This window comes from Plecotus auritus, assembly GCF_963455305.1.
Source record: "Plecotus auritus genome assembly, chromosome: 8".
Classification (NCBI taxonomy): Eukaryota; Metazoa; Chordata; class Mammalia; order Chiroptera; family Vespertilionidae; genus Plecotus; species Plecotus auritus.
The window spans coordinates 542,727-555,598 of NC_137782.1; the positions used below are offsets into that span (position 1 = coordinate 542,727).

The 12,872-nt window shown below is 58.9% G+C and overlaps 1 protein-coding gene across 2 annotated transcripts in view; it reads left to right on the forward strand.

The window, feature by feature from the left end:
• Positions 1-1,565: 1,565 nt before the first annotated feature.
• TTC39C (tetratricopeptide repeat domain 39C) overlaps positions 1,566-12,872 on the forward strand; it is a 42,391-nt gene continuing 31,084 nt past the window's right edge. The window contains exon 1 of one of the 2 annotated variants that reach the window (XM_080686796.1): positions 1,566-1,841. In XM_080686796.1, the coding sequence (XP_080542922.1) occupies positions 1,687-1,841 (155 nt within the window). In that variant the 5' untranslated portion in view covers positions 1,566-1,686. The remainder of the gene's footprint in view (positions 1,842-12,872) is intronic. The other variant, XM_080686797.1, reaches the window with a different exon arrangement.

Consider the following 12,872-nt stretch of genomic DNA (forward strand, 5'->3'; position numbering starts at 1 on the left):
GCATGTACCTTGGTAGCGGGCACATCCCCAGTAGGGGGTGTGCGGGAGGCAGCTGATCGATGTTTCTCTCTCATCGATATTTCCAACTCTCTATTCCTCTCCCTTCCTCTCTGTAAAAAATCAATAAAATATATTTAAAAAAAAAAAAAAACCCACGTCACAGCTTCTACTGCGGTGAAGGTCTGTGGCCACGAGGCTACTGGAAACTAACGCTATTTTAAACCCAAGAGTGCTTGGATAAAAAAAAAAAAAAAAGGTCAACATGTCAAATTCTTCTCAGATTGCAGGGATGCAATGGCTCCTGCATTTCCAGGGGCGAGAAGCATCCCTTTTGTTGCGTCTTCAGGTGATTTGTGGCTCCCGAAGCACAGGGCCTCAGCATGGATTTGTAGCAGCCACAGGGATGCTGAGAAGGGACCGCGATCCACGGGGCTTTTCAAGTTGAAGCTGAATGTGGGGACCACGGTGCGGGTTTGTGGGAGACGGCTCCAGTCACAGATGCTAGCAACGTCTGTGATAGGATTCTGTGCACGTGTCATCTCTCCCGTGTCCATTTGTTTTATTGATTGCTTTATAATGGTGGGCATATTTGAAACTCATGGCCTATCCCCTGAATATGGCTTTAAGTGTTAAAAACCATTTCAGTGGCAAATTTTCTCCAGATCGGCATGCATCAAGTCCGCCCTAAGAACTGCCATGATTTGCAAAAGGGGGTTAACATTTAAGGCCATCGTCGTCTTGATGGTAACACCACGTTAGCGCTATTGCTAAAATAAAGGCAAGAAACAACTTTAGAGAAAACCACAAATAATTTACGGGTTGTTTGTCTCCACGACGTTCCCCGCCCAGGAATCCTAGCAAGCGCGCCCTAGGGACGGCGTTCAGCCACCTTTGACCTGGGGTCACAGCCTCCCCGGGGTCTCTCCCCTCGGAAAGACAGTACAGCTGTCAGGGTGCGAGTCCAAGGCGCTTGGGCAGATTATGACTTTTACGCCTTTCGGTCCATGCCACACGGGTCTCCACCCATCCTCCTGTCCCCCTGCACCGACCAGAGAGGTGGGTGCAGCGGGACAGGAGCAGCTCCAGTTCCTCCGCGCTGGGCGCTGGGCAGCGATGGGCGGGCGTGGGGGGAGGGGTGTGTGTTGGGGACCCCGCCCCCCGCCTCCACGGGGATTGGCTGCCACCCGCTGGTGGGCTGCCCAGGAACAGGATCGGGTTAGGGGTCGCGGGCGCCGGCCGCGTGCGTTTCGGGCGGAGTTCCCCGCCCCCCCTGCAAAGCCGCTAGCCCTCTCCGGCTTGGGGACCCCGGGGTCCGGCCCTTGGGGAGGAAGGGGTCACGGTCTCGGCCTCGGGGTCTCGTGGGTGTCCGAGCGGGCTGGGCGCGGGGGGCGCCGGAAGGCAGGGGCGCCGGGCGCAGGAAGCGGCGGCGTTGGGACCCGGGCTCCAGGGTGACAGACACCCGGAAACGGATTCGGCTGCGGTGCCCCCGAGCCGGGCGGCTGCTGAGTAATCCCCGGCGGGAGGCGGCGGGCGCGCCCACGCTCCCCTGCGCCGCAGCCCCGCCCCCGCCCCGCCCCGCCGCCCGCCCGCCCGCCCGCCCGCTGCGCCCCCGGCAGGTGAAGCGCGGATCCGGGCGCTCGGGCCGCACGGCTGCACCACCTCCCGGCCAGCGCAGGCCCCGCGCCCATGGCCGGCGCCGAGCAGCAGCGGCCGCGCGGGCGGGAGGACGCGGACCCGGCGGCCGGGGCGCCCCTGCAGGACGCGGAGCTGGCCCTCGCCGGCATCAACATGCTGCTCAACAACGGCTTCCGGGAGTCGGACCAGCTCTTCAGACAATACAGGTGACGGCGCGCCCCCCGCCCGCCCGCCCGCCGCGCGCCCCGGTCCCGACGCGCCCCCTCCCCGCGCGCTCCTCCCCCCTCCGTCTTCACGGGATTCAGGCTGCGGCTGGCCCTCCCCTCCCGAGGGCCCCTAATCCTCGGCCCGGGCCCCGCTTCCTCCCCCTCGGCCTGGGCTGCAGCCGGCTCTGCGCCTTCGCCACACCGTCCCGTTCCACCCCCACCCGGTGCCCTTTCTCCCCGGGACCCGCGGCGCGACCTCCCCGCGCGCTCGCTCTCTCCCCTCGCTTCCCCGGCCTCGCCCTCCGAGAGGGGCGCCCTCTCCCCGGATCCTGGGCCTGGGGACCTGCGGCCGGAGCCGATTGGAGGCGGCGGGAGCCGGGGGCTTGCAGGGCTGTGACCCGGCTCGCGTGCGCCCGCGCAGCCTTTGTGGCCGGAGCGCCCCGACCGCCGGGGCCTCCCCTAGGCCGGTTGGCGTCCTGTGCGTTCCAGGCGCTTTTGCTGATGGATGGGCATCCTCGCCTGGCCGGGCAGCGATGGCGAAACTCGGCCAAACTCCCTGCCCGCCTCGGGTGCCCGTCTTCTCACGCTCCGCCCGCAGCCGCGCGCCCGTGCCTTCCCGCGAGCACAGTGGTCCTGGGTGTCTCTCACCTAAAGGAGGGGGAACATGGAGGGTTCTGAACACACGTGAGGGCGGAAGGGGCCACACGTGTGCGGGGTTGACTATTTTTTCTCCCGTCTTTTAATGGGGGAAGGAAGGGAAGAGCCGAGTCCTGGTCGCGTTCTCCCAGGGGGGGAGGGGCCTCGCGTGGGGGGAGGCGCATCTGCCTGGGCGGCTCCGGGAGCAGGTGGGTGGTTTGCCCTTTGCCCGGGGGCAGGCCTCCGGGATGTGGGTTAGCTGCTTCCTGTGCGCGGTTCAGGGGCACGTGGCTCACACTTCAGAGCCGCTGGTGGGGCAGGAACGAGAGGGAAGGTGTGCAAGTGTGATTGAGAGCCAGGCTGCGGGAAAACGAGAGAGGAGAGAGAGAGAGAGAGAGAGAGAGAGAGAGAGAGAGATGCAAGAGAGAGAGAGACAGAGAGAGAGAGACAGAGAGAGATGCATGCATGCATGCGGCTGCTGCAGATTTTCAGACTCATCCAGGGGTGTTCTCTGCGGGCTGGAGCGCTCACAGCCCTAAACCCCTCCCACGAAAGACACGTTTCCTCCAAGTACGTGTTTTAACCTGGAAATGAGAACTTCTCAGCTTTACGCAGAGCGTTTCCTTTGTAAAGCGTTCTCTCCAGGCTGCGCGGGCAGAGCAGATGTGGAGACTCAGGTTTCTCTCTCTCTCTCTCTCTCTCTCTCTCTCTCTCTCTCATAGATGTGTGGCCCCTGGGAATGCGCGTCATGAACCAAGAGCAAAATCTGAGTGTCCTACCGTGTGCTGACCTTTCTGTTCTCAACCCTCCCCCGAGGATATTCCCCACTGATTCTTAGAGAGTGGAAGGGAGCGGGGAAAGAGAGAGAAATATTGCAGACGTAGGTGGGTTGCCTCCTGCACGAGACCAGGGCCTTGGCAGGGAGGAGCCTGCAATCCAGGCACGTGCCCTTGACCGGAATCGAACCCGGGACCGTTCAGTCCACAGGCCGACGCTCTGTCCACTGAGCCACACCAGCGTGGGCTGTGCTTTTTTTGTGTGTGTGTGTGTGGTAGAGAGAGGGCTGGAGAAAGCCTCAGAGTCCAGCAGACGCTCTGTGGTTGCTGACCGAGATCCGTTGTTCGTGCGTCTCCATACCACTTGCTCTGAAATGGCCTCTGCTGCTTATTTTTAACTAGAGGCCTAGGGCAGGGATTCGTGCACCGGTGGGGTCCCTTGGTCTGGCCTGCACCCTCTGGTCATCCGGGGCCCCCTCAGGGGATGTTGGATAGCCGGTTTCGGCCCGATCCCCGCAGGCCCGATCCAGACAGGAGGGAGCCCCATCCCGTGCATTGAGCGTCTGTCCCCTGGTGGTCAGTGCGCGTCATGGTGACTGGTCGACCGGTCATTCGGTCGCTTAGGCCATTATATATAGAGATGGTCTTTTTTTTTCCTAAACCGCCGTAGTATCCTGCTTAGGTATGATCCCCTGGTTCTTGTCTCCTGAAAGCGTGAAATAACTGGTTTTTTTAAAAATATATTTTATTGATATTTTACAGAGAGGAAGGAAGAGGGAATAGAGAGTTAGAAACATCGATCAGCTGCCTCCTGCACACCCCCCACTGGGGATGTGCCCGCAACCAAGGTACATGCCCTTGACCGGACTTGAACCTGGGACCCTTCAGTCCGCAGGCCGACGCTCTGTCCACTGAGCCAAACCGATTAGGGCAAAATAACTGTTTTTGCTGTTAGGTTTTATCCAGACGATGGTATGCAGTGGTGATAAGGGCAGGGGGTGAGTTACAGGAAGACTTTTCCACAGCTCCCCGCCAAGAGACCCCCTTGAAAGGTGTTTCTGTGGGGCCGAATCTGTGGGGGGGCAGTGAGGGCGGGGGGAGGTGTCCAAGGAGGATTTGCGTTTTGTAGATAAGAGCTATCGGCTAGCGTTTTGTTATTCGGTCACCGTTGACGTATGATGTTTGGTGCACGGCGCGGCGGCCGGACGCTTGCGTACCTTGTGACGTGATCCCCCGTAAGCCCCGCGCCCCTCTGACACCTGGCGTGGTGATGGCGGTCCTGTCGCTGTGTCCCCCTGCTGTCCTTGTCTGCTTGTGTTTGGAAATGGGACCGGAAGACAAGGAAGGAACCAAGTATCGTGTGTGTTCTCTGCCAAGTGCGCTATTTTCCGTATGTTCCCAGCGTTCTGGGCATGGCTCTAGTGGGGTGCTGCTCTCGTGGGGTGCCTGACCCCATGAGTTTCCCTCAGGGACTCGTGTCCATGTTTGTCACGGGCCAGGATGCAGGCACGGTGGTTCCAGATCCAGGGCTCTCTTCTCGTTACCCCGTTCTGCGTGTCTCCCCAAGTTGGTCAGATTTTGTACTTTGCCCCGCGGCCTGGTTTCCCAGCGGCTACACTGCCTTTAGGGGGAGGACAGGCGCAACCGTATCCTCTCGGCACACCTGCCGTCCGGCCCGCAGCCCGCGTTCTGCCGCTTTTGTGGGGGCTGCTGGGGTGTCTCGGTGGCTTCCTGGCCGGTAGGACGGGCGTAGAGGCATCATGGGGTGTGGTTAGAGTGACAGGAAGAACCACGGGAGCTGGTGCAGTGGGAGAACCGGGCAAACACTGGCCTGCTTTGTACCCGGAGCCCGCCCTGCACTTCCTGTTCTCTCCTGACGATACAGTTTGCGGAGGAATAGAGTGTCCCGCGGAGGCTGCTTTGACGTTTATAAAGTTGGCCCGGCCGGCGGCGTGGCTCAGCTGGTTGAGCATCCACCCGTGCGTGCACCGGGAGATCGCTGGTTCGGTTCCCAGTCAAGGGCACAAGCCGGGGTTTCCGGGCCTGATCCCCAGGAGGGAGCGTGCAGGAGGCAGCTGATCTAGGATTCTCTCTTGTGTTGCTGTCTCTCCCTCTCCCTCCCTCTCTCTGAAATCAGTATTAAAACCTATTAAACAATACAGTTAGCGTCCCCTGTTGCCTTTGGAAGATTCAGATCCTGTTACGCATTAGGAGCTTGCTGTTCCCTCGATGAATGGCTGCTGCAGAACTCCGCGGGGACTTCCGGAGGGAGGTGGGGGTGGGGGTCTGGGAACCGGGAGAGCGAGCAGGGGTTACCCCCTTTCTTGGGCCGTTCTGTGACAGTCCACCCCCTTCCAGGATCCTCGTAAACCTTCCAGGATCTCACTGCTCAACTCGTAACAACAGGAACCCTTGTGTCTAGAGGGACAGTAACATTTTTATTAAAGGGTGAGGTTCCTTCTTTCTGCCACGTGACTAGGAAGGTAGAGGTTTCAGCGCTTCCTGGTGAGAAATGGTGCCTGCGTAGACGCCGGCTGTCCTGACGGCCGTTCTGAATTCGTGGGAGGTCCGAGCTGCCTGACTCGGACGTAATCCCCGCGGGAAGTAAACACGTGTGCCTAATGGAGGCGCTCATGCCATCGGAGGGATTTCAGGATGCAGCCGCCATCCCCAGGGTCCTCATGCGGCCGGCTGTGGATGCTGAACCCATCATGCACTGGGTCCCGGAGGTGGGACAGCTTGGGGCTGCCGGGGGCCCACGGACATGCACGCCTTCATAAGCTCATGCTGCCGAGCACCTGACCCAGCTCCTGGTCCCGGTCTTAGAGCTCAGAGCTCTAGTCCACGCTTACCTCCGACGTACACACTCTCACGCCTGCACGGCGGCGCCTGTGCTGGGAGGGCCGGGGCATACGCACAGCCAGGAGCAGGTGGGGAGGCTGGGAGACCTGTCCGGGGCCTGCAGCCGGCAGCAGTGGGGGAGCAGCGGGGGGCCCGCGAGCATCGTCCCGGGGTAGGAGTGAGTGAGCTTCATGGGAAGGAGGGGGGAGGGTGGGGAAGGGGGGGGAGGAGAACGGGGAGGGGGGGTGGATTCCCACTGATTCCTGGTGTAGATATCTTATATAATAAAGAGGTAATATGCAAATTGACCCTCACACCCTTGCACAAGATGGCTGCCCCATGTGGTCAAAGATGGCCAGCAGGGGAGGGCAGTTAGGGGTGATCGGGCCGGCAGGGGAGGGCAGTTAGGGGCGATTGGGCTGGCAGGGGAGGGCAGTTAGGGGCGATCGGGCCGGCAGGGGAGGGCAGTTAGGGGTGATCGGGCCGGCAGGGGAGGGCAGTTAGGGGTGATCGGGCTGGCAGGGGAGGGCAGTTAGGGGCGATCGGGCCGGCAGGGGAGGGCAGTTAGGGTCAATCGGGCTGGCAGGGGAGAGCAGTTGGGGGCGATTGGGCCGGCAGGGGAGTGGTTAGGGGCAATCAGGCAGGCAGGCAGGTGAGTGGTTAGGAGCCAGCAGGCCCGGGTTGTGAGAGGGATGTCCGACCACAGGGATCGGGCCTAAACCGGCAATCAGACATCCCCCGAGGGGTCCCAGATTGGAGAGGGTGCAGGCTGGGCTGAGGGACACCTCCCCCCTCCCCCCCCCCCACCCCCCCCCCCCCCCCCGCCGCATGAGTTTTGTGCACCGGGCCTCTAGTTATTAATAATGACGTGTCTTGTCCGTGTCAGCTGAAGCAAGAAGCATGTCGTGGTTGTAGTGAATGTTCGTTGAGGAGAAATGGCATGAAAGGATACAGAATTAGCACCTGGTTGGTGCTGTGAATTGTCATATTTTCCTTTTCCGCTGTACTTGACGAACATGGCAACAGTGTATTAAAAGCAAGAAAAATGGATGGTAAGCCGCGTGTGAATATTTAACATGAAGGCGTGGGTCCTCAATGGTTCAGCACTGTCCATGGCACATACAACCCAGCCGTGTGGCCAGGCCCTTCCCCCGGCACGTGAGGATGGAGCCAGCCTCTCGGGGAAGGCAGCCTGCGGCCAGCGGGCCAGAGCCAGCCTCTCGGGGAAGGCAGCCTGCGGCCAGCGGGCCAGATCCAGCCTGCCGGCTCCCGTAGAGCCGTGCTGGGACGCAGCCACCCTCGTGCGGGTGTGTGTGTTCAGTGGCCGCTTGCGCGCTGTGACAGCAGCCGTGAGGAGCTGTGACAGCAGCTGTGAGGAGCTGCGACAGCAGCCGTGAGGAGCTGCGACAGCAGCCGTGAGGAGCTGTGACAGAGACCTGTGCGCCGAGGCCTAGGATGCTTCCTCGCTGAAGAAGCTGCTGGACCCTGCTTCCGACAGTGGTTCTCCTGGAGGAACTGGGTGTGCGTGAGTGGCCGGGGCTGTGGTGTCTGTCGGAACCGCTCCCGTGGAGACCAGCTAGCAGCCGCTCACGATTTCTCCGTGACCTGGCCACTGGCCGCGTGTCCCCGGAGAGCCCGGAGGTGCAGGCACAGCAGGGAAGGAGGAGCTCGGAGAAGCAGAGGTGGCCTGAGGGAGCTGGCCGGGGAGTCTCTTTTCAACTCCGTCCTGGGTTTGGAAAAAAGGCTCAGCTGTTTTTTTCAACTACTGCCCTGTCTGAAAAGGTCCCGCTTAAATATTCATGAAGGACTCACGTGCCTGCCTGCGTGGGGAATCTTTTAAAAGGGCAGCTGCCGCCGAAACCGGTTTGGCTCAGTGGATAGAGCCTCGGCCTGCGGACGGAAAGGTCCCAGGTTCGATTCCGGTCAAGGGCATGTACCTTGGTTGCGGGCACATCCCCAGTTGGGGGTGTGCAGGAGGCAGCTGATTGATGTTTCTCTCTCATCGATGTTTCTAACTCTCTATCCCTCTCCCTTCCTCTTTGTAAAATATCAATAAAATATATTTTAAAAAAATAAAAAATAAAACGGCAGCTGCCTTGGAATAGTGGGAATGCAGGTACAGGAAATGGTCAGGAAAAAGGGGGAGCCTGTGCAGAGGGGGGTGCACGCAGAGTGGGGTGTGCGCGGGGGTGGGGAGGGGGACGCACGCAGAGGGGGCGCATGCGCAGAGGGGTTGTGTGTGCAGAGGAGGTGTGTGCGGGGGTTGTGTGCGTGCAGAGGGTGTGTGCAGAGGGGGGTGTGTGTGCAGAGGGGTGTGCGTGCAGAGGGGTGTGCATGCAGAGGGGTGCGTGTGCAGGGGGGGTGTGTGTGCAGAGGTTTGTGCGTGCAGAGGGGGTGTGTGCAGAGGGGTGCATGTGCAGGGGGTTGTGCAGAGTGGGGTGTGTGCAGGGCTTGTGTGTGCGCAGGAGGGAGTGCGCGCGCAGGGGGGTGTGCAGAGGGGGTGTGCGTGCAGAGGGGTATGCGTGCAGAGGGGTGCGTGTGCAGAGGTGGGGTGTGCAGAGAGGGGGGGTGAAGAGGGGTTGTGTGTGCAGTAACACGTTCAAGGTGTCGCCCTTAGAAACGGGGTTCCGGGCGTCGTGCGTGCTCGTTGACAAGAGATGGCATGTACCACCCTTCTCACGGGAGTTGTGAGCAGATGGGAGGGAAGTGGGTGTGGGTGAGGGTGAGGGTGAGAAAGGGCAGAGAAGGAGCATGAAGCCTGGGCCACTCTCTGCTCTGGTCACACGCCATGTGTCCAAGGTCTACCAGGCGTCCTCAAACTACGGCCCGCGGGCCACATGCGGCCCGCCGAGGACATGGATCCGGCCCGCCGGGGGCCGCTGCCTGTCCTGCTTAGCAGCCAACGCGTCCCGGGCCCGCAGTGCGCATAGGAATGTGTTCATAGTTTTTTTTTAAAACTATAGTCCGGCCCTCCCACGGTCTGAGGGACAGGGAGCTGGCCCCCTGTTTAAAAAGTTGGAGGACCCCTGGCTGCTGCAGGCCCTAAAGTACCATTTTCCCACCCAGGCTCCTGGGCCAGGGACCTTTCTCCGTTGCCATGGCAGCAGGGGGACTAGAGGGGCTGCTGGTGGGGAGGGCCGGAGCAGGGCGCAGAAGAGAGAGAGACAGGAATTCGGTGAAGGGGTCGCACAGAGGAGTTTCTCTGTTATTTCAAACCGCTGCCTGGCGCTCTATCCCCCGGGAGGGGCTGGGTTGGCGGGAGGAACTTGGCCCTGGTGTCTCTTCGCCTCTCGGTCTGCCCGGACGTAAGCCCCGGTGTGCCGTTCGCCAGCGTGCTCCCATCTGGGGCCCAGTAAGGTCGTCCGGGCTAACCCGGGGATCGGTCTGGTCCCCACTTAAACCCTTCTTGTTCCGGGGTGCCATTCATCCCAAGCTCTGAACGGCCCCCTTTGCCTGCCTGCGTGTTGCTTTGAATTGAGGGGTGGACGCGTAACGTTAATGCTCCGGTGTTTGTATCTGCTGTGAAACAGAGTAAGTCTCGTTAACGTCCATCCCACACACAGTTGCAAAAGCATGTTTTTGTGTGAATCCACTGGGACCTTTGCTTTGGGAGGAGAGACGTTGCCCTCGGCAACTGGATCTGAAGGTTGAGGTGTGGGCGGGGTGGCGGTTGGCACCCCAGCCCTTGCCCCAGCCAGGCGCTGTCCCCATGCCTTCCTTCTTGCTCAAGAATTTCAGAACCTCAGAGAGGGAGGGACACAGCGGTTCCTCCGTCCGACAGGAAAACGGTCCGTTATTACCGAGCGTCGGCCGTGGGCGGGACGCGGGTGAGGAGCAAGGTCCTTCCTTCCCGGAGGGGTTGCTTGCCGCATTTATTTTATTTTATTTTTTAATATATTTTATTGATTTTTTACAGAGAGGAAGGGAGAGGGATAGAGAGCTAGAAACATCGATGGGAGAGAAACATCGATCAGCTGCCTCCTGCACACCTCCTACTGGGGATGTGCCCGCAACCCAGGTACATGCCCTTGACCGGAATCGAACCTGGGACCCTTCAGTCCGCAGGCCGACGCTCCATCCACTGAGCCACACCGGCCAGGGCCGCATTTATTTCTTTATCTGTTTAATACATATTTTTATTGTTGATAGTATTGCAGCTATCTCCCACTTCCCCCTTTACCCCCCTCCTCCCGCCCCCCGCCCCCTCAGGCCTCCACCAGCTTATTGCCCGTGCCCATGGCCATGCCTATACGTATGTAAGCCCCCAACCCCACACCGAGGCATGTCCGTCTGTTCCATGCCTCCCTGCTTCCGGTCTTATTTATCGATGGATAATCCTCACCCGAGGATATTTTTCCATTGATTTTTAGAGAGAGAGTGGAAGAGCAGGGGTCCTCAGACTTTTTAAACAGGGGGCCAGTTCCCTGTCCCTCAGACCGTGGGAGGGCCGGACTATAGTTTTAAAAAAAACAACTATGAACAAATTCCTATGCGCACTGCGGGCCCGGGACATGTCGGCTGCTGAGCAGGACAGGCAGCGGCCCCCGGCGGGCCGGATCCATGTCCTCGGCGGGCCGCAGGTGGCCCGCGGGCCGTGGTTTGAGGACGCCTGGTGGAAGAGAGAGGGAAGGACCGAGAGAAACATGGAGGTGAGAGAAACACATCGATCAGCTGCCTCCTGCACGCCCCGGACTGGGGATCGAGCCCAGCACCTGGGCGTGGGCCCTGACTGTGAATAGAAGCAGTGACCTCCTGGCTGCTGGGTCCATGCTCAGCGGCTGAGCCACACGGGCGGGCGGGCGGGCGGGCGGGAAGGCTCGAGGTTGTCGATAGCGTGGTTCGGACGACCTCTGCGAGTTGCTCTCAGTGCTGTTCCACCTGCTGTTGGCATTTAATGGAGACGATGGAGGCGGTTTCTACGTGCACGGCTTCAGAGAAGGAACGGATGGAAATCTAGCCCTGGCCGGTGTGGCTCAGTGGATAGAGCGTCCGCCTGCGGACGGAAGGGTCCCAGGTTTGATTCCGGTCAAAGGCACAGGCCCAGGTTGCGGGCTCGATCCCCAGTGGGGGGCGTGCAGGAGTCAGCCGGTCATGGATTCTCATCATGGATGTTTCTGTCGCTCTTTCCCTCTCCCTTCCTCTCTGACATCAATAAAAAAATAATAATAATAATAATATTTTTTTTGCCCTGACTGGTGTGGCTCAGTGGATAGAGCATCGGCCTGCGGACTGAAGGGTCCCGGGTTCGATTCCAGTCAAAGGCATGTACCTTGGTTGCGGGCACATCCCCAGTAGGGGGTGTGCAGGAGGCAGCTGATGGATGTTTCTCTCTCATCGATGTTTCTAACTCTCTCTCTCCCTTCCTCTCTGTAAAAAATCAATAAAATATATATTTAAAAATATATATATTTATTAATGTAAATCTACTTCTGCCCACCCCTGCTTATACCGCCGTCTCTCTCCTCCGCCCTCTCGGGTTGCTCCGCCTTTTGGCTTTGGGGAACAGGGGTCTGTCCGTCCAGTGTTTAATGCCCCGGAGAAAGGTCGTTTTTCGTTTCCACGGGACGGTTAATACGTCTAGAAACAGGCCGTCAATTGCTTCTTCGTCTTCTCCGCAGCTTTTCCACCTCGGGAAAGACCTTACACGGAGAGAGTTAAAAACAGAGCCGTTTTATTACTGATGGTTCCTGGGCAAAAAGGAGAAATCAGAGGGCTCCAGAGACACATTGGGGGGCTTCTCTATTTATACGTTGGTTTTTTAACGGTTTATTCTGAAAAAGAGCCCGCACCTTCCAAAGTACGTGACATTGTTTAGGCCAGCGGTCGGCAAACTCGTTAGTCCACAGAGCCAAATATCCACAGGACAACGATGGACATTTCTTTGGAGAGCCACATTTTTTAAACTTAAACTTCTTCTAACGCCACTTCTTCAACATAGACGTGCCCAGGCCGTGGTATTTTGTGGAAGAGCCACACTCAAGGGGCCAAAGAGCCGCCTGTGGCTCGCGAGCCGCCGTTTGCCGACCACGGGTTTAGGCGATTCCCGGGTCCCGTGTTTCCACAGGACCCGTGCGTGACTTAGGTAATTCAGAGGCTGGTAAAATTATTTCCCTTTCCGAAGGCAGCGACAGCTTGCCTGCCCTTTCAGTGTAGGGATGTGGTTGTGAGGTTACAGCAGAGCGGGTGTGCGCCTTCCATGGAACGGGGAGGGGGGGGGTGGTTTGATTTGCTTTCCGATTTGGCTCACACGGGGAATGAGGAAATGGACGGGCGCTCCCGTGGGGGCCGGCTGACTCTGAGAGTTCTTTGGAAGGGAGCGTGGGTTGGCGGGGTGTGGACCTGTGGTAAAACCCTGCAGTCCGCTCGAAGAATGGTCCTTGTTTTTTCTTTAAATATATATTTTATTGATTTTTTACAGAGAGGAAGGGAGAGGGATAGAGAGCTAGAAACATCGATGAGAGAGAAACATCGATCAGCTGCCTCCTGCACACCCCCCACTGGGGATGTGCCCGCAACCAAGGTACATGCCCTTGACCGGAATCGAACCCGGGACCCTTCAGTCCACAGGCCGATGCTCTATCCACTGAGCCAAACCAGTTTTGGCAGCTGGTCCTTGTTTTATGTGTGTAAAGTTTTGAACACGTTTTGACTCTTTTTTTTTTTTTTTTTTACTTTAAAAAAAATATATTTTTTTTATTGACTTTTAGAGAGAGAGAGGAAAGGAGAGGGAGAGAGAGAGAGAAACATCGATGAGAGAGGAAGTCATGGATGGGCTGCC